We start from the raw sequence: 21,058 nt of genomic DNA, 5'->3' as shown, positions 1-21,058 counted from the left end.
TGTTAGTATGCACATGTACAAATTAAATGGCAGATGTTTGTCATCTGTAAATCATGGTACTGAGTCTACTAGGTAACAGTTGTAAGAAGGGTAGTATTGGCTACATAGTGTACTGTTTATTTACGAAGGGGCAGTAGGTTTCTCATTCTGTGTAGTAAGAGGCATGTATGGGCTCTGTTTCCATAGGAACCCCATATCCTGTCCACTCCTGGAGTTGAATAGAAAATTCTTACTTTTGTCCTGGCTAAAAATAAAATGGTGGTTGGCAAATCATGAAACCTTTGACCTTACTCTTTAAGTGAGCCCTTTCCGTCTTCCACGGTATGTCTTGAATGGATATGGCATCCAGTTTTGTTGTTCTGTAGCCTTCAAGTTGTGCCATTTTACATAGGGGGATAAAAGTATCTACATATCACACAGATTCCCCTTTTTTAAGAATGACATTGCTTCCTTCGAGGATGCTTACAGATGTCATGCTTATGTAGTAGAGAAACTCTTAAACTCCATCCGCTAGGCTAGCCAGCAGAGCTCCCTCTTCCAATGCTGTGCCTCGAGAGGTCTGTGAAATGTGAGCTGCGTTCGCTATTAGCCTGTTGCTGAAACGGACCTGTAGTTAGAAGGCTTTGAATAGGAAGCTGCTCGAGTCAGGAGGTCACTGTAGTCTCCAGGGCAAGGCTGGGCGTTGTGCTTCTATCTATGCCCAACAGTTCATGTGCTTTACTCATGACTACCATTGATGAGGGATTTTCTGAGCATTCCTCTATTCTGATCTTTTTTGTTTATTTTTATAACTCAGTCGTAGTGAACTGTAGGAATCCTTTAAGTCCTTTCGGTTTCTCCATACATCCTGTAAGTGGTTGTTGGGTTGAAGTTGCTGCTGACCGCTTGTACGATTTAGGTTTGCGTTTTGCCTTCAAATAGTTACTCAACACCTATACCAGTTTGTCAACATTGTGAAACCTATAAGGGAAGTTACAGTAGGACATTTTAGTTAACAATTTGAAATGAGCATCTCCTTATGGCTAGTCTAGGAAACGATTGAACACCAGGGCCAACATTTTGTCCTTCGAGCTATATAAACAAGTGCACTGTTGGCGACGGAATGTAAGCTTACATAGTTAGGAGCCTCAGACCTTTTTGGTCTCCAAGCATATCCCCTCCTTTGTTTCAGCAGCCAGCCTGCTATTTTTACGGACATAAGCTTCTTATATCACATGTTATATCTTGGCCTACTAGTCTACAGCCAGTTAGCCAACGTAATTTCAGATTGAGACTCTCCCGTATACTACGTATTTTGAAGATAAGCATTCAAATTATAGACCATATTGTGCCCTTTTTCTATGAGAATCTTGCTGCAGCTGGCTGAGGGTGTTTTTTTTTCTGTGGTGATATGGAGGAGGCCGGTGCTTGCCACAATGCCCTCCTTGTGTTCTCTGGGCAGGCAGAGCCTGGCTCTGCTTCTGTCACACAGTTGCTTGCAGCAATTGGCTTGACCCTCGACCTGTCTGCTGCCTCGGAGTCTGGGGCTAGGCTACACTATATCCCATCCGTCTACAATGTGACTAAGAATGTTTAACTACAAATTACTAGTAATATCTTATTTTCATTGTTTTCCTGCTCATTTTAATTGTTGAAAAGCAATTTGTGCTTATTGCTTCTTTGAGAACTTTTTTCCTTGTCGTATTAGTTGCATATTTAGGTCGATACCCATTACCTTAGAGACTATAAATGTCTGTTGAAGTAGACTATCAATGAAATGGGGAACAGACTATATAAAAGGGTATGATGGGATTGAAATGGTCTCTACTTGTTTTTGAAGTGTTCTTGTTTGAATCCACATAAAGCATTCCTTTTCTTCATTGGCAACAGATGTAGAGGACATTTTTGAGCTGAGACTGAGTCCTAAAAGCGGTATGGTACTGTCTAGTGTAGGGCAGCTGTTTGGCCGAGGAGGCTGAAATTGACCTCATGAGAGGAGACTGAGGGGTTGTTTAATGGTGGCCATGTGGTTGTACCCTGCCGTCAGTGGCCTGGTGCCTCAGTGGCAGAAGGAGCTGTCAGCTTGAGGAACCGCTGCCCCGTCCACCACCATGAGGTTATCTTTAGTCGTTGATTTTTGAAAAGAGTCATGGATACACATTTGGTATATGCTGCCTGTGTCATTCTTTTACATTTCAGTTGACCTTTTTAGTGCTGACAAATTCCTTGAAGATCTAGCACAGGTAAATCATACTTCGGAGCTCATTTTGTATATGGCGACAGAGAGCTTGCTCCCGGAAACCTAAGCTCCTTGTCCAAGTAGCAGCAGCTGAGATGCAGTGAGTGGTGGAGGCAGATCTAACATTAGCCCTGAGTGCACACTGCCGAAGGAAGGACGTTAAACTGGGCGCTGAGCCAGCAGCACAGACTGGGGACCCTCCTATTACATGTTTGTTTGGGTGTAAGTTCTAATACTTTCCGCATTGGAACAATCAGCTTGGCTGCCAATAGAGAGGATAGTGGGACGGGTCACATCAATATTGATGCCGTGCCGTGCCTGCTCATCTTAGCCAGACCTTAGGCAGGCAGGGCAGCAGTGTTTCACATGGACACAAACTGAACAGTTTTTAATGGTCCGACGCATGACTGGGCGTCTGATCCAGTCAGCAGGACACCAAGACCCACAAACTCACTTTGGAGTCAGAACAACAAACCTGACAGCCTACACTTGATGGTTTGAAAAGTCAAAATGAGATTATCAGAGGCAATATTGGCTTTGTTTATTCATCACAATACTTGGCTGGCTCTGCCTCCTTTGTTATGACCTGAGTCCTACTGTATTTCACAAGTTTCCTTATTGGATTCAAAGACCTCTGACGCAACTTCCCTTTTCTGCAGTTTCTAGGATTTAGGACCTTTGGGCTGGACCTGGCTAGTCAGGCTCCTGTTTCCTGTTTACTCCTGTATCCTTAATATCCCTATTTTAAGCAGCAAGCAGTGTTGGGCATCTGGCAGTTACCGCAGTCACTGTAATCTGGGATTTAGAAACTGCTCATTTCACTAGTTAGACTACCTCAAAGCACCGTGTTTGAAGTAGAATGCTCATCTCATGTTTTATTTTGAGAGAGAAAATGACAAAAAGGAGTGACATTTTACCTTTGGTTATAGAGAGAACTGTTAAACTTGACATTAGGTGTAATGGCCTTAATGGTTTTTGGAACCAGTTTGCTCACTTGGAAATTGAGGTACTGACTTGTTACACCCTTTATAACTGCTGTGATTATTATTTGACCCTGCTGGTCATCTATGGATGTTTGAACCGCTTGAAGAATAATCTGGCCTTAATGGCCATATACTCATATAATCTCCACCCGACACAGCCAGAAGAGGACTGGCCACCCCTCAGTCTGGTTCCTGCCTTTCTAGAGTTTTTCTCTTGCCACTGTGCTTCTACATCTGCATTGCTTGCTGTTTGGGGTTTTAGGCTGGGTTTCTGTATTTACATCTGCTAATGTAAAAAGGGCTTTATAAGTACATTTGATTTGATGTCTGTCTCCGCTGCTGCCTCCTATGACATGGTAGGTCCATGAGCTTCCCTACATGTCCGGTCCCCTCGTCTCCAAGGCAGGGTCTGTTCTGTTGGTGTAGGCTGTCAGGCTCTGTCTACACACCCCTCTGTTTGTGAAAGACAGCGAAGTTTGAAGATCAGTGGAACATTGTAGATACAAACAGTGGTGGAATGTTTGTGGTTGATAAAGGCCATGTACAATGCACAGGCTGTCTGAGCAGCACACAATGACGGATGTCTTGGTGTTATCCTGAGGAAAAGCTGTGGCTTGTTTTCTTTCCACAAGTTGCTCCCTCATCCCAAAACATTGGGGCTGGGTGATAACTCTGATTCGCCGCGTTCCACAACAGAATTAATAAAAGCTAGGGCCTACATCTAGAAAGAAAACGTGTACATTTCCGAGTATTGACATGGACATCTCTCCACTACTGTGACATATTATCACCATTGTTCTCAAGCTAGGTAATGATACATGCTGGCATTTGTTTCTCCTAAACATGCAAATAGAATTATGCTTATTTGCATAATGACATAAAACTACCAAGTCCATAGAAACCCATTTCTCCCCATTTGCTGCTTAGATTTTGAAAGGGGATATTGTTAACTCCCACTGTATGTGTTCCATTAAGACAGATCGTCACTGTTTTCCAACAATGACCGCTTGCAGACATTTGTCTGTGGCTGTATTTCCTTTTTGTAGAGGGGTTAATTCTTCTTCAGATATGCTCCATTTATTTATGATCGTTAATATGAAATGAGTCTAATGGGAGCAAGAATTAACACCTGATTATGCTAAACCCTCAATGTTATTTTATCTCTTGTTGTTTTATTGTTGCTGTTGAGTTGGGCTACTTACTGTACGTAGTTGCACAATATTGTCACACAACCTAGTGTAATTCCTTAGACTAAATGCTTACTTCAGTTTCTAAGCATTCACAATTTATCTTCCCAAGAACTGACTCAAAACTGCCAAGTTTTTTTTTATTGGAAAAAAAACAGCACATTTGAAACAAAGCTCATCCTTCCTCTGAAATCATTGTAACTTTATTTTGTTTCTCCCTTTTCCTCCCTTAGGAAATGACATAGAGGCCTTACAGATACATTTGTGCTTTTGTCGCTCTTCTAATCTGCGTTTTGTGGAGGAGAAGCGGCGAGATCTGGGAGCACATTTAGTTTCCTCAGTGATTAATAACTACCTCAGCCAGCAGACGGAAACGCTGAGGACGTTGAGGCCGGCGAAGTTTCCAACAGTAGTCCTATCAGCTGGCTTCTGCTCACCGCCACAGACCGTGTGAAGAGAATCTCTGACGGACTGGTTGTCTGCCCTCGCTCTGCTCCATAAACACAGCCAATAGGCTGCCATTGCAGAGAGGAAGTGAAGTATCAAGGCGCCATTGTCCTACCGGAGAACAGATTTTGTCTCTTTTTGTCAGACTCCTTGCTGTTGACTAGTGCCACATTTCTTTTCAGATTCTTGGCTTTTGTTTTTTGCTTACAGCTTTTAAAGATTTTCTATCATTAAAAATATCTAAATATACAAACTATATACATGTTATACAAAGAAGACATTTTCTGTTTCTTTGAAGGAATTGTTATGCACATGAATCTTGTCTTGGAATGAGAGAATCGTGGAGTGTTTTCAGTTTTTTGATCTGTCCTCTCATAAACCATTGACTCCCTTTCAGGCAGAAAATACAGATTTGGAAAGGTGCGTTTCTGCCTGTTATTTTTGCTGGGACTGTCCACCGTGAGCTGCAGCAGGGCTGCACATAAACATCACACTCGGTCAGCAAGTCTGTACCCTGCTCTCTGCATCGCTCTGTTAGTTACAAAGCATTTTGAGATGAGCTTCTGGCAGATGGAGCCCTTAATTTGTCTTTTTACATAAATTCCAGGACTACTGGGTTGTTGTTTTCTATAAGAGAGCGAGAGAAAGCGCTTCTGGTTGGCTGAAATCCGGAGCTTCCAGAGTCAGCCTGACACTTATGTATTGTTGTAGTGCGCAGGAAAGTAAAATGGACTACAAGCGGCGCTTTTTGCTCGGCGGGTCCAAGCAGAAAGTCCAGCAGTACCAGATGCCTGAGCTGAGCCGGACCCTCAGTGCCCCCCTGGGCTCCACCTGCTCCCCCATGGGTGGCTCCACCGGGGTGGGCATGCCCGGAAGCTGCCAACCACCTCCCTCCACGCCCAACACCACTGCGGTCGCCGACATCCAGCAGGGCATCTCCAAGTACCTGGATGCACTGAATGTGTTCTGCCGGGCCAGCGCCTTTCTCACGGACCTGTTCAGCAGCGTGTTCAGGAACTCACACTACTCGAAAGCAGCTATGCAACTTAAGGACGTGCAGGAACATGTCATGGAGGCGGCCAGCCGGCTGACTGCAGCAATAAAGCCAGAGATCGCCAAGATGCTGATGGAGCTGAGCGCTGGGGCTGCCAACTTCAAAGACCAGAACGACTTCAGCCTGCAGGATGTAGAGGTAACGGGTTGCCAGGGTTACAGTTACCGACCTGGACACACACTGAACACCAGTCAAAGTAAAGTTATTACATTATTCTGACAATTGGGCCTACCTGTAAAATAACATGTTGAGTCTTTTCCATTTCCCTGTCAATCAGTGGGGGCTGGTAGGAGGAGCTATAGGAGGAAAGGTTCATTGTAATGGCTGGAATTGGAATATATGGAACGTCAAACATGGTTTCCATATGTTTGATACAGTTCCATTTATGCCATTACAATGAGCCTGTCATCCTATAGCTCCTCCCACCTGCTGTCAATAGAGCATGTTTTGCCAAAGGGAACTTTTTAAAAAATACCAAATTTTTGTTATGAGGGTCTAGACTAGAATTTTTGGTCAAATTTTTTGTTGTTGCACCATTTTTCTAGGGCAAGGTTGCTTCTAAGATGCCCAGCTAAAGTCTCTCAGAATGCATGGCTCCTTGATTCAGAAGTTCTTGGCTGAAATTAGGATCTGGCGCCCAATGTTAAGCGGGTGCTAGGATCTGAGGGCGAGGTGCGAAAAGCACTGAGGATAGGAGAAGAGGGCAGGAACCATCATTTATGCTGAGACAGTCTGACTGAGCATGCAGGGTGATTGGTCTGTCTATTACAGGCCAGCAAAGTTGCTTACGTCTCAATTGTGAATTGCTGCTCTTAAAGTTGTATTTTTATTTTTTATTTTTTTTGCATTGAGTGTTTGTTTGGGAAAATAGTAACTGAATATTAGACTTCACTGGCATTTGTGGATGAGAAGCCTTATGTGCTCCTGATGCTACAGCTGTGCCTACTGCCTAGCCAGTCAGAAATGAGGTTCCAGGGTAGTGCCACTCCTAAATATTTCTACAAGAAATGCCAATTTATGTATTTATTTTTAATACATCTGTTTAGGCAGCAAGCAAATTGCCTCTTGTGTAGTGAATGTTTGAGATGTCTATGCTCTCATCCTGGAGATTTAAACAGATTTAGGGAGCAAGGCCTCAGTGGCAGACAGTGAGTGAATATCCTGAATGTTCAGGCCAGGGCTGTTTTATGAGAGGGACTGCAGGGCCTCAGTGGATGTGGTTGTGCCCAGAGCAGGAAAGACTTTTGCACCACAATCTGTCATTTTGACTCTGTGGTCTTGGATATGCACAGATAAATATTAAAGGAGGGGAAGCCCAACTCAGTGAAAGTTCAGACTGCGGCAGGACTGTCTGGCAGCCACACTGACTCACTCTGGCTTCAGCTAGCGTCTGTGAATAACAACAGTGCGTTTGTCAAATAAAAGTGGGCTTTTGCTCTACCTCAGTCTTGCCAATGTGCAGGAATTGAGGGATGAATAAGATATTCAGACCTGGTTGAGTAGAAGGAATCTATCAACAGACAAAAGACAAAGCCCAAAATGGCCATGTGCATCATATAGGCCTACTGTGTATTTTGACTAGACCAGTGAGTTTCACTCATCATTACGGCATCACTTTTTTAACCTCCATTTCCTCCATGAGAAGCTAAATATTGTTTATGTAGAATTGCTTTTCACATAAGTACATGGTGCACCTTCAGTTGGCCATTTCCATGCCCCCAGAGAGATTTACTTCATTTGTGACGGAAAGGGCTTTTCCATTTGTGTGTGTGTATGAACATTTGTCTTGGCAGTTGTATGTAAAATATAGAATTGGGTCTGTAAGAACAAAAAAGCTATTTTGAATTTGGAGAATTGTGGAATGTTGAAGGAAGCAGGATAATTCCCCCCCCCCCCAAAATCCCAAAAGTCCACTCAGTATGGAAAACAAAACGTGTGTTTTTATCGGAGCTTGTCTACCCTGGCTGCTCAGTGTCTCAGCTGCCAAATATGCATGAAAATGTCATTGTTTATTAGGGGGCAGTCTACTGAGTGTATGAGCGAAACCACAGAGGGAGCGATGACCAGGCCAGCCAGACAGGAGTCCTGGGGAAGATTTTGATTGCATACTCCTTCCATCCTCTCTCCTCGTCTCCTCAAAACCCATTGGAGGAGAAGGAAAGAGATGAGAAGACGTGAGAATGCAATTGAGATCTTCTGGTTCTGAACATGAGGCAACCACAGTGCAGGCAGGGCTAGAGCCAGGCAGACAACTGCACAAGCAGCAATCCCGAAACGCCCCTGAAAAAACACATCTAACCTAGTTCAGCGGGCTTCAAGGATTCTGTATCATTTTTCTCAACCGTTGAATTGTTACTTGATAAGATTCGTTCATATCAAGTGTCTACTACATGGTCAGTCTAGTGTTCTTAGGTTACTACTCCTTTACCTCTGATTTTTATGGCCACGCTCACAGCTGCCATTATTAGATTACAACCTCGAATTTGTATGTAACGAACGTCACCCGGTTTCTTTAATAAGAGAAATTAAATCTGTGTCAAAACAATAGATGAGTATCATGTTTGATATGCAAGACACTAGCACCAGCACTTCCTGTTTTGGTTTAATAGACCCCTTTCTGTGTTTGCAAACATTACCGTACAAGGGCGATGCACGCAAGTTGGTGGCAGAACAAGGGGGAATTCTTATAGAACGGCAAAAAAAAAAAATCCATTTACATGTCGCTTATGAGTGCATTTAAAACTACTTTTGGAATATGATTGGATTTTAAGGCTCGTATTAATGTCCTGCTTAATATAATGTTGGTGTCATCATCGCAAATCAACAGCATTATACTTAAAAAGCACTTCAACCAGTAAAATGGGTCTTTGGCTAGCTTTTGCTACAGCCTATATCAATGAGCGTTAGCATTATAGCGAACTGCTACATCCCAAATTAGTTATTTTGCAAAGATCACAACCAAATATAATCTTAGCGACTGTTCAAGCAAGAATCAAAATGTCATAAGAGTATGAGAACCCCAAAAAGTTTTTTAGAAGTAATAAAAACATAAATCTAGGCTATTGAAGGGATGCAGATCGCGATGGTTTTCTTACTGCCGCCAAGAGTCCCATGCATCTGTACTTGACGTCAGTGTGTCGTGTACTGGAAAAGGGTCTAATAGATGTTACCTTTGGAAATGGCCGTCCTACAGAAGACAGGCTAGGATGGTGAGGGCCACTCACTAACAGCACTAGAGAAGTATTTTAGACGGGAAGGAAACACGAAGGCATCTGGTTTTTAGTCTCACTCTCCTAGGATAGATGATGATGATTTCCACTTCAAGAAGACAATCGATGTGTCCTTAGTTTAATGGGGAAGATGAGTTGTTTGATTCATTCTTCTCACTGTTTAAGCCTGCCTTTCAGCCCTGTATGCGGCTAAACGTTGGCTTGGCCCTGTAGTTTTATTCCTCATATTTTCCATGAGCCGATTTGAAATTTAATCTTATCCCCATGTGTGATTAATTATCTTTTGTTGCAACCTTTTACATTTTTCTTGCTAGATAATCATGTCCTTATAGTTTGTGATTGTCTGTTCTGTCCTTTTTATAGTGTTCTGTACAGCTGGTCCAAAAATAATAGTATTAATGGTATTATAAGCAATTTTACATCACTTTTCAGAATGCAGGGCTTTTCATGACCTTTTTTGCCACTTGTCCTTTGGACATTTTTACTTGTCCAAAAGTGTAAGTCACTTAAAATAAATAAATGGTATTTAACACCATTTGTACATCATTGTATGACTTTGCAAAATAAAATGCATTACCATCTTTTTAACCATAGAGAAACAGACAAATGTTGGCTACACTCGTGTCTATTGGCTTCTTTGCGTATTCAAGCCTGTCTGAAAACACAACACTGCCCCTTTAAGGCTCTCCTGGAGGATTGTTGGCCACCTTTGGTAGCCTATAAAATATTGCAACATTACAATTACAACCAAATACTTTTTATGTCTTCATAATTACCAGCCCTGGAGGCAATTATTTTAAGGGCACGATCAATATGTCTACGTTTCAAAACAGACACTGGGACAGTTCTGGGATGACACATCCAAAATCCATACAACCACTGCACTTAAAAAAGCAATGAGGCTGATCAGACCATTTTAGCTTAAAATGTTGATAACGTTTTATTTCTTCATATTATTAACTCAACAATGCGCACATGGCTGTTTGGTTATGTGTGAATGTTCCAAAATGCAATTAGCGGGAAACCACCGGGAAAACACTGTTCTCAAAATATCTGTTAGAAATGAAGAAAGCATTCAAATTGTTTAACCATAATCTGTAATAATAGGGCTTTTGTTACATTCACTGATCAAGTGGACTCAATTTGACCGCTAAGAGTTTTTATGTTAAACAATTCGCCACTCAATTCCTTGACAGCCTACAATTTGTTTGATAGTCTGCATTAGGAAAATGAGGGAAGAGGGACCATCTCATATATCATTATTCATTGAGCCAGTGTTTGGTATGCATTAGTCATTTGAGAGTGAGGTGTTACCAGTGTTTATACTGTGATTAGCAGTCCAACATAAGCAGCACGTGTTTCACACCCTCATAACTCATGGTTCAGAACTAATACTGCATGTAAGACCAATTCCTTTACGTGAACTGTTATTTGGTCCTATTTCAGAATCTGAGCTGAAGAGGGCTCTAAAGGGTTTGGACCTACCCTTGGAAGTGGTCAGTAAGGGTATAGGCCTAGTCGGTGTCTGTGCCCCCATGATGTGTTAAAGAATGAGGACAGCCCAGCCTTGTTGTTCCTGTCTGCTTTTAAACAGGGTGGCATATTTCTGTACTTAACAACTCAGCCAAAATATATTTTCAGCACGTACCTGAAAAGAACCCTGTGACCACAGTGAGCCGGCTGTGGTGTCCTGTTGCTCTCGTTTTGCTCCTCTTTTTGCTAACTGGACAACAAACATGTCTGACTCCTACAGCTTTACAATTCTTTCCTTCACTTATGTAAATGTGAACCTTATTGCTTAAATGAATCACCCGTTGCACAGGGTCTGGAACGGTGCCATCATGATGTGGAAAAATCTGCTCCACTATTAAGTTGAAGGAGAAGAGCAAACACTTTGTTTGTTGTAAGCATTGCTTGTGCTTTACGACTACAGTGCTAGGCCTTGGCTCTGAGTAGACTGATTTATAACATAAACTGCGCTTCCCAATTATGGTAGAAGGTTATTTGCTGGGGTAACACTGCACTGTAGACTGGTGGAGTTGTGTGGAAAATGAGAGGACATGTTAACAAGCAGAACATGGCCTTGATATAGACTTTAAAAAAATGTTTCTTTCATCTAGCCTTTTTTGTACAATTTTAGCCTGTCAAATGTTTTCCATAATGTTCTAACTCTTAAATAGACAATTATCTTCAGTGGCTCACTGTAATGCAGCCTTTATCCAGCCTTGAACTGTTTTGTGGTTATAGCCCTTCACAAGTTGTTTTTGTGTGTAATAATGTCATGTTCTCAAGCTGGGTTTTCCTCAAACAAGAGGAGCATCTTTAAAGCAGTAAATTGATGCAATGCATGTTATTCTATTTATAAGATCTGATTTAAGAGGACTCAGAGGGTTATCAAAGATGTCATTGTTTTTATGGAGAATTTAAACATCCAAGTCACTGAAGCCAACATCACTTAAGTTAGTTTCTGAGTAATGAAAAACAAGGAATGCCAAGACCGTATGCTTTGAGAACCGGTGTTCTTAGAAAACAATGATGAATGATCAATGCTCCCACTAATGTAATCTTGTCAGGGGTGTGATTTTATTTATTTTTCTCCTGATATTATTGTCCTGATCACAACCTTTTGAATCTTATGTGTTCTCTCCAGGTGCTGGGTCGGTGCTTCCTGACGGTGATGCAGGTGCACTTCCAGTTCCTATCCCAGGCCCTGCAGAAGGTGCAGCCTGTGGCCCAGTCGTGCCTGGCGGAGGCCCTTGCCCAGGCCCAGGAGCGACGCAGCAATGTCCGCTCCCAGAGCTCCTGCCCTGGGCCCCTGACGGAGCTGGAGGAGGCCTCACGATCATGGAAGGGTGCAGCCGAGGTATTTAGACATGGAGGCCAGGGTGCCCCCAGGACTCTTCAAAGAGCTTCCTGGTGTGACTAGCTGGTGGAAATAGGCTGTGTTCAAAACGTGACAAGCTGACTGTTATACATTCCTATGAAATGCAGTCAGCTACCATTCCAGCCACAATTTCCTCCTATTTCCCGTTGAGAAGTTTGTATATACAGTATATGAGCCTGTATTGCTAGTTTTCCCTCCTCCACTTTAAGCTAGGCCTACACATCCCCAAACAAACCCTAGCTAACTGAAATGGAGGCCATTTTGTGAGAGGAGCTAGCTGGTTAATCACGTAGCTAATAAAAGTCCCCCTGGCACATTTGGAGCTTTGTTCTGTACAGTGGAGCCAGAATGGAGAATCGTGAGTGGCCTGATTGATCTGTTAAGCCCTGGCATGTGGGGTGTTAGCCCTGGAGGGAACGGGGCTGGATATCCTGCTGGAATGTGCTGCTGCGATATGTCCAGGCTGGGCATGGCCGGGCCTCACTGCAATGTTGGGCAGTTTTCAAAGAGGGAGGCGGTCGGTTTCCCCCCTATAGAAGCAGTTATTCACAAATCTAGGCCCAACACTGTTCTAAAATGTACAATCTACCAGATGTGTGACCGAGTCACAAGCATGTCAAGGTCCAAGTCTCGAGTAGTCACAAGTAGAATGGGTCGAGAGTCAAGTCCAAGTCGTGCATTCTAAGTGTGAGTCAAGTAAAAAAAAAAATGTAATCTATACATGCAATGACTGTCTGGTAGCCTCAATGTCTGTTAGAGGCTACCAGACAGCCCTTTTCATTATTTTGTCTACAACACACTGAGTTTGTAATAATTCATTTTAACAACAAATTCCAAATGCAAACTTCATAAATAATACATTTCAAGCTATTTTGACATACCAAAGACCAGTATAACATACCAAAAGTCCAGTAAGCCTATACTAGTAATTAATGCCTGCAAAGTAAACAGTTTAATATTCTTGATCACCAAACTATTTTTGCCGCTGGATATTTATGGCAATCCGCTCTCCATACGGTTTGACATTTGCACTGCACCCAATCCAATAGCTCTACAGAAAATCGTCAATCTGTCCGTTGGTTCCGTTGGTTCAATCTCATTGGTTCTCAAACTTTTTGACCCGCAACCCCCAAAAAGCAGTGGTTCAAAGCTCGTGACCTCACGCATGTACATGCACGCACAATTTCTGCGCCAATGTAGCCTGTCATTACAGCCGTAAACGGTGATGCATTTTCAAACGCAAAACATAATATTGAATGTTTTATTCACATTTTACATTTGTAGCTGAAAGTCATTTAATGTTAGCAGCCAATATCTACTAGTATGGATGTCATGTCACTTCTCTGGAGTCCAGAACCCTTTTCTTCCTCACAAATACCGTAATTAATTTGCCAGAATATGTTACATCATCACCCATAATATTGAATGCAGTGCGACGTTACAGCCATCTTTAGACATGTAGCCACCCAAACTAGGCCTATCTGAAATATGGAAATGATCAATGAAAATCTCTAGGTAGCCTGTTATTGTTCTGGCAAAGATGCCTCTGTAGTAGATTTCTAAACTGTGTTTTATCTGGATAATACAAACAATAGGCCTACTTTGTTTTTGTCTGGTCATCAATCAATATGTGCAACCTTTTGGTTCTGAAGCACAGATTAGATGTTTGAGATGACAATTGTACCGTAGGCCTATATTAGAAATCAGATTAAATGGGTGAAGGTATATAAAATCATAAGCAGTACAGAGCAGATGCAGGGTGTGTAAGGGTTGTACTAGGGTATGTGATGCTGTGTGTAAACTGCTATGTGACCTGAGACTGTGTGCTGTGTTCCAGGCCACGGGACGTCTGAGGGAGAGGGGACGTGATGGCTGCCTGGCAGGCATCCAGGTCCAGCAGCTCTTCTGCTCCAACAACCCCAACATCCCTGATCACCATCTGAAGGAGCTCAACATGAAGATCGACAATGCCTTACAGGTAGATGGTGCTCCCCGCAGGACCACCACAGCCTTGGTCAATGTCTGAAATGACACCCTGTTCCCCAATATAGGCTTGTGCACTGCTTTTGACCAGAGCCTTATTCCTGGTCATTTTCCCTGTAAAGTGCAATATTTTTTATCAGGGCTCTGGTCAATAGTATTGCACTATATATGGAATAGGGTGCCATTTCTGACTGGGTCACTAGTGCCCTACAGAACAAAGGCTGCTTCAAATCAATGTGTTGATGGCTTGGATATGAAAGGACTGGATGAAGCAATAGCTAGCCTGACTTAATTACATTTTATACAAATTATTTTTTCTTTTCTCTCGCCAGGCTTATAAAGCAGCACTAGAAAGTATGGGCCACAGTGAATATGCACTGAAGGCTGGCTTTCACCTCAATCCCAAATCTGTGGAGGCAGCTTTACAGGTATGTTTACTCTAAGCACAGGACGTATTACAGCTCATTAGGAATGGTAAAGCCTTGGATTATAGTGGCTGTGATAAGGGCAAAACCCTGTCTCTAACCTATTTGTACATCATGTGTCTGGGCCTGTGTCTCTCTCTCTGTCTACTATGTAGGGTTGCTGCAGTGAGGCAGAGGCCCAGCAGGCTGGCAGGATGCAGACCATCTCCCAGCCCATTCAGTGTGAGCTGCCCACCATCCCTGTGCAGATTGGCGCCCACTTCCTCAAAGGAGTGTCCTTCAACGAATCAGCGGCTGACAACCTCAAACTGAAAACGGTATGCCCTGCGGTCTGTTATAGAATGTTCAGATATTGCATAGAACATATGATTGTCTGTCATGTTAAATCGGGAGTCATCAGCTTGGGAGTCGTATTCAGCTCTATTCATTACATTTCTATCTACAACATTCTGAATACACCCCTGGCCTTGGCTCGCTGGCATCCTGGCGCTAGGCTACTGTGATGGGTGGTTTCCTAAGTCTTTCATAGTTTGACCTTGCTGACCAGAATGGGTCACTCTGCTCTCTCTAGGAAATGAGAGCCGCTTAGACGCTCATTTCAACCTCTGATGACTTACGTGGGCTGTGAGTCTTGTATTTGGCAAGGCTTTAATGTTTTGATGTGGATGTCTTAACACTTATTCCATGGTACATCTGATGCCTTGGGTCTGGATAGAATCAGCATCTGCTTCGTTAGTTTACAGATGGATTCTCCCCCAGTCTGTGGGACAAAACTAACTCGTATGATAATTGCACACACTATCTGTCAGTTATCTGACTCACCATTTACCGGATTCAGAAATAACAGCACATTCATCAGGACCCTTTAAACTAGAGCCTAGACACTTTAACAAGAGGGGACTTAGTCCCTGGACTTTGTAGTTGCTACTGTTTCCTGTTCTGGTCTATGTTAGTGTTTTAGAAGAGATGAATAGGACCCACACACTCACTATTGCTCCACCATAGCTTTTATTTGGCAAAAAAATGAACAAAGTTTCAATCCAAAGTGGATCTTTGTCAGGTCCATATTAGTGCCTTGCATCAGCAGCCAGAAGTCTTGTGTTTTCACACCGGCCACCCTGTTTTGTATCCTCAGCACACCATGTTGCAGCTCATTAAAGAGGCAGTGGGGCAGAACGGAGTGACCCCCCGGGACGACTCCCCCGTCACTGAGGTCCTCAACCAGGTCTGCCCTTCCAGCTGGAGAATGGCCTGCAAGACCGCCGTCCAGTTACTGTTCGCTCAGGCGGGACTGGTGAGTACAAGGCACTTAAGATGTCAACAAGGGCAGCAAAGTCACCCAGCTTAAAATACTCGTCTCAGTTAGATGTCAACATAAGCTGTTGTCTCAACTTAAATTAGCTGATGGATTGTTTTGCTTTAGCAGTAGGGCCATGTGGTTCAACCAACTTCACTTATTTTATGAAAATGTAAAGGAATATTTAATTCGATAGAGGTCCCTGCCTTGAGCAGATTCACTATAACTCTACAGCCTCTGCTTAGTGAAGCCTCTACATTATAGCTCTGGGCCAGGCTGCAAGTTGTAGTCTATTGTAACCTAGAGCCCATTGTTTGGGAGGTGTGTAATTGAGATGATGGGAAGGTATGTTGGGTTCCTTTGAACGGCCAAGAGGTGTAAACAAACTCATTGTAGACACACTGAAGCCAACATTCCTGCAGCATCTGGGTAAAGGATGGGGTCATCTGGTTGGATCTTCAAACAGATTTCTGGCACTTTGAAACGAGTCTCCCCCAGCCAACAGAGAGAAAGCAGCAGTCATCCACTACTCTACTTTACTTTATTTCCTCAGTGTGGTCTGTAATATTTAGTGCGTCAGACCTGGGGAGTGTTCTTATCTACCCAACAGCAGCACTGAGTGTAAAACAAACCCTGGTGGTGGATGGGAGCTTTACATGAACTCCTTATCTGAGTTATGAGCTCTGAAGAACACCGACAGTGGGAGCCTGCATAGCAGCCTAAGCGAAGACCACCTTCTCTTAACATTACTCATAGAGCGGATCTGCCAGACAGTGAAAATGGCTTTGTTCTTTCTGGGACATTAATTTTCAACACCTGAATTGGCCTCTTCTCCTCCTTTTTTGGGGGGCCTATGCTGCTGCATCTCGCTCTCGTTTTTTCTCTCTCTCTGCCTGTGACTTTGTGAGTCAGGGACCTGGTGGATGTGTTTCTCTCACAGGCCTGAACTCAGCACTCTGACTGCCCAGGGGTCCTGAGGATACACCTGCTATATAAATGACAATAGGCTGACTTCCTGTGAGACAGGAAGGGTCCTCCCTCCTCCCCAAGTTGCATTTGTCTAGAAGGTAGAGCCTCTTTCAAAGAACTGCTGGAAAATATTGGTCTGGATACCTGGAAGTGTGTATATTTGTTGTTCACCCAAAGTAGCTTCCATTTCCTTTGCCCACATGCTCTGACTATGGGCAGAGTTAGTAGTATATCTTATTTCATTATATCTATTTTAGAGGACACTGATGTGTTATTGTGGAAAGAAATTGGTACTCTATCTGCTTTGCTTAGTCAGAGTTGAGATAAAAAGGGCCAATATAATCCTGTAGAGTTGCTTGCGCAAGCATAACTGGCTGTGAGGGAATGCATTATATTAGAAGCTGTGCTGATGCAGCTCTTTGAATGACTGTGTGCATGTGTGGACAGGTGGTTGTTGACACTGCTCAGATCGAAAACAAGGAAGCCTATGCTCCACAGATTGCTCTGGAGGGCTCCAGAGTTGTGGTACAAGTACCCTCCACATGGTGAGTAGGATTATTCATATTTGTCTGTTTTTCCACAGAGGGCAGAAGAATCTGCTTGCTTTACAGGTCCAAAAAATAATTTGGCAAATAAATACATTTGCTTGCTTTAGTTTTATCTTAGCAAGGGAATTCCAAGTATTCAGAACCCTTAGACATACAATTGGCTAAATCAGCAAACTACATACTTTTTATCCACATAAGCCAACACTCAACTCAATCAACTATCACATTTGGACAGTAAAGTGAAGTATTAACAGACTTATATATGTATTTGTGTTATGTTGGACATGCCAGTTGTGCTGTGTCCTGACTGTCCTCTGTGTAGGTGCCTGAAAGAGGACCCAGCCACCATGTCTCTGTTGCAGCGGAGTCTGGACCCAGAGAAGACCCTCGGCCTGGTGGACGTGCTATATACCGCAGTCTTTGACATCAATAGGTGGAAGGAGTGCAAGTGAGTGGATGTGTATTGTCCAAAGCATTTTCACGTTTGCATTTTTAATTCCTAGAAAGAATCAACCTGCTGTGTGTTCACATTGGCATGGGCTGACAGAGGTATAGCCCTCATTCTCGAGCTTTAGTTTACATTTGCCCTGAAAGAAAATCTTGAAAAAGCTAGTTAGCTGTAGTAATTTTCCATGCCGTTGAATGCTTATGTATCTTCTCCCTCCACAGAGAACAGGCCTTGCCCACCATTCAGATGCAGTTACAGCGGGAGAGCCCTGACTACGGGATGCAGGTAGACCTGCCTCCTGGAAATGGCTCCAAAGCCTCCAGTGGCCTGCCCAAAACTATCTCCAAGCTAACTTCCAAATTCACAAAGAAGGCCTCTTCCAGCTCTGTGTCCAGTGGTGGTGGGGGCAGCTACTCTATCCCCAGCACCTCGTCCCATAGCATGCTCTCCTCTAGCAGCAGCTCTGAAGACCAGCAGTTTAAGAGCCTGGGTCACGCAGTAGACGGGAGACTGCAGAGCATCTTACAGCTGGGCAACATGTCCAGCAACCCCGACCCCACCCAGCCCCAGAACGGTTCAGTGTGTGACGACCAGGGCATGAACCTCCCCACGGACCAGGAGATGCAGGACGTCATTGACTTTCTCTCAGGTTTCAATATGGGCAAGTCCCAGCAAGCCTCCCCACTGGTCAAAAGGAGGAACTCTGTGGCGTCTGCCAATGCTGCCGAGCTGAAGCCCCCGAGCGGAGCCACCGACCGAACCCCAACCTCTCAAGCGGTCTCCCACAGTTCACTGCAGCCCCCTACCCAGAGTATGCATCAGCAGCCAGTGCAGAAGCAGCAGCAGCAGCCACCACCACCGCAGCAGCCCTCCCAGCAGGTACTGCAGTACTACCAACACCTCCTCCAGCCTATTGGTCAGCAGCAGCATGCTCCACCTCAGCTGCCCTCCCAACAGCCTCCACCCCAGGCTCTTCCACAGCAGAGAATGCCAAGTAAGTGGCTGAGTGGTTCCAGCCAGCAGCAGCCTCCTCCCCAGGGCCCACCTCCCCCAGCAGGGCTCTCCCCCCTGGGGCCCATTGGCCAGTGGGGCTCACCTGGCCTCCCAGACCTGAGCTCGGACCTATACAGCCTGGGGCTGGTCAGCACCTACATGGACAGTGTCATGTCTGAGATGCTGGGGCAGAAGCCACAAGGTCCCCGCAACAACACCTGGCCCAACAGGGACCAGAACGAGGGTGTGTTTGGGGTGCTGGGAGACACTTTGCCCTTTGACCCCGCAGGTGAGTTATTTTTATCCCTTATCCACAAACCCAGATAACACTCTGGGTTCCTCTGACTAATGTGGGTGTTCAGTAGGGAGTGAACATTTTGGAACAGAGTGAAACGGGGAGGTACTATGGTGAAGCGGGGAGGTACTGCGGTGTTCCTCACTGAACATAACCTAGGTGGTTGTTGATAACACTTTAGAGCAGTGTGTGACCTGCATATTGTCATGTTGAAGGATGCAGTCGACTACAAAGGCTCCATATAATAGCAATGAAAGCTGGCTCCTTCCTGCACATCGTTGGTCAGTGTAGCCAGGGTGAGATACAGTGTCTTGACCTCCAATAAAGAAAAGCGGCCTCCTTTAGGACGGTGTTATTCCCCCTCCTTCCCCATTATCAGTAGGCTGTCTGGGTTGTGGTGGTGAGAGGCAGGCAGCTCACAGCCTCCAGGGATTCCATGGTAGGAGAGAACTGTCAGCAGTGGTGGGGCTTTGAGCTGTGTTGACTGGGCTGTTTCATTACAAAGACTGAAGGAAAAAGGAGACACTACTGTTTAGCACTGCAGTCATTATTATGCCTGGAGAGGATATGTTGCTTTTGATTTTTCTTGGGGTTTTGTGGTTTGGAGATGTGCTTACATAATCTCATTGTAACCATTAAAGCCATTTGGGGTGGTGATATTTTGCTGACAAAGATTTATGATCTAGTTTGTCTGTGATTTCCTGAATGAATAGCGGCCATTATCTGGTGCAACCTGAGGAAGTGAAAAACTTTCATAGCCACATCTCCCATTCAGATACATTTTCAAAAACTCTGAACTACAGGACCTTACTAGTATCTCTCCAAATGCACTGTAAATGTAGGTTGTCTGACAGTGAGCAGCTGTCCCCCCCCCCCCCAGAAGTTCTGATTTGTAATTTTAAATGTTATGCTGAATTTACAATGTCAGTTGCTGTTTTTACAGTGCAGCAGACACTTTTTTATTTCAGAGCAGAGGCCATTGTGTTCAGCTGACTTACGGCTATTGTGCTTTTTCTGCTATGGTAGACAGTCTGGCTGAATGGATTGAGCTGTGGGGTACACACACACACACAAAGAGAAAAGCTGAGGATGTCAAGCTGAACCGTGTGTTTTCTCCCTTTCATATGCAGTTGGCTCTGACCCTGAGTTTGCGCGTTACGTTGCCGGAGTCAGCCAGGCCATGCAGCAGAAACGGCAGGTGCAGCACATCCGTCGACCCAGCAACACCCGCAGCAACTGGCCCGTCTCTGAGCAGCACAGGACCTGGTCCCACCCAGAGTACTACAGCGAAGGGTACGTTCACCAATCACAATCAACACCTAACATCTCATTGATACACACATCTCTGTATATGGCATAGGGCTCTATATAGTCTGCCCAAAGTAGTACTACAGGGTATGTTCATTCAAGGCTTTTTACACCACTCCATCACACATGACACTAGTACAATTTATTCACACCTCTTTGTATATAACATCTCTCTAAAGTATGCCAATCAATCTTACATGCCTCTTAGTGATGTTCGATTTGTAGAATGGTAAGAACAAGATGTTCATAGTGTTTCAAGTAGTTCTGACTGAGAATGCCACTTATGTGAAACAGGGAGGCGGTCCACAGAAGCTGGTCAGCCAATCAGGGAGACTCTGCCAGCTCCAGTGATGAGACGTCCTCAGCCAATGGGGACAGCCTGTTCTCCATGTTCTCTGGACCTGATCTTGTTGCAGCCGTCAAACAAAGAAGGTACAACTGAGTCACCATGTGATAAACGTACACCATAGTGTGTTACTGTTCTTTTGGTTTCCCTCCAACCTGTTTTATTCATGAAGTGAACTATCGATATTGTGCTGTAGAGCTTCATGTCTCCTCTTCTGCCTGTAGAAAACACAGCTGTGGCGAGCAGGAGGTGTGTACCCTGCCCTCTCCTCCCCTCCATCACTTGGGAGATGATGATAACCAGGTAAGGAAGGAGTGTGTACTTAGGAGTCTGTGTGCAGTAATTGGGCCAGAAAATTGAAGCCTCTATCATTCACTGCATCTGTATATATGATTATATTGAATCCCTTTAAATGTTATCATTTACCCCCTTTTTAGTTTTTG

The 21,058-nt window shown here is 44.2% G+C and overlaps 1 protein-coding gene across 2 annotated transcripts in view; it reads left to right on the top strand.

Moving 5' to 3' along the window:
• The window catches only part of LOC139563191 (granule associated Rac and RHOG effector protein 1-like), a 40,801-nt gene that overhangs the window by 17,742 nt on the left and 2,001 nt on the right, over nt 1-21,058 (top strand). For both annotated transcript variants that reach the window (XM_071381534.1, XM_071381535.1), the window contains exons 2-13: nt 4,622-6,027; nt 11,770-11,982; nt 13,841-13,981; nt 14,319-14,414; nt 14,567-14,728; nt 15,547-15,705; nt 17,125-17,222; nt 17,548-17,673; nt 17,895-18,955; nt 20,092-20,254; nt 20,564-20,701; nt 20,840-20,918. In XM_071381534.1, the coding sequence (XP_071237635.1) occupies nt 5,533-6,027; nt 11,770-11,982; nt 13,841-13,981; nt 14,319-14,414; nt 14,567-14,728; nt 15,547-15,705; nt 17,125-17,222; nt 17,548-17,673; nt 17,895-18,955; nt 20,092-20,254; nt 20,564-20,701; nt 20,840-20,918 (2,931 nt within the window). In that variant the 5' untranslated portion in view covers nt 4,622-5,532. The remainder of the gene's footprint in view (nt 1-4,621; nt 6,028-11,769; nt 11,983-13,840; nt 13,982-14,318; nt 14,415-14,566; nt 14,729-15,546; nt 15,706-17,124; nt 17,223-17,547; nt 17,674-17,894; nt 18,956-20,091; nt 20,255-20,563; nt 20,702-20,839; nt 20,919-21,058) is intronic.

Source organism: Salvelinus alpinus, chromosome 33 (genome assembly GCF_045679555.1).
Source record: "Salvelinus alpinus chromosome 33, SLU_Salpinus.1, whole genome shotgun sequence".
NCBI classification, from domain to species: domain Eukaryota; kingdom Metazoa; phylum Chordata; class Actinopteri; order Salmoniformes; family Salmonidae; genus Salvelinus; species Salvelinus alpinus.
This window is presented reverse-complemented; position numbering and strand designations above follow the sequence as displayed.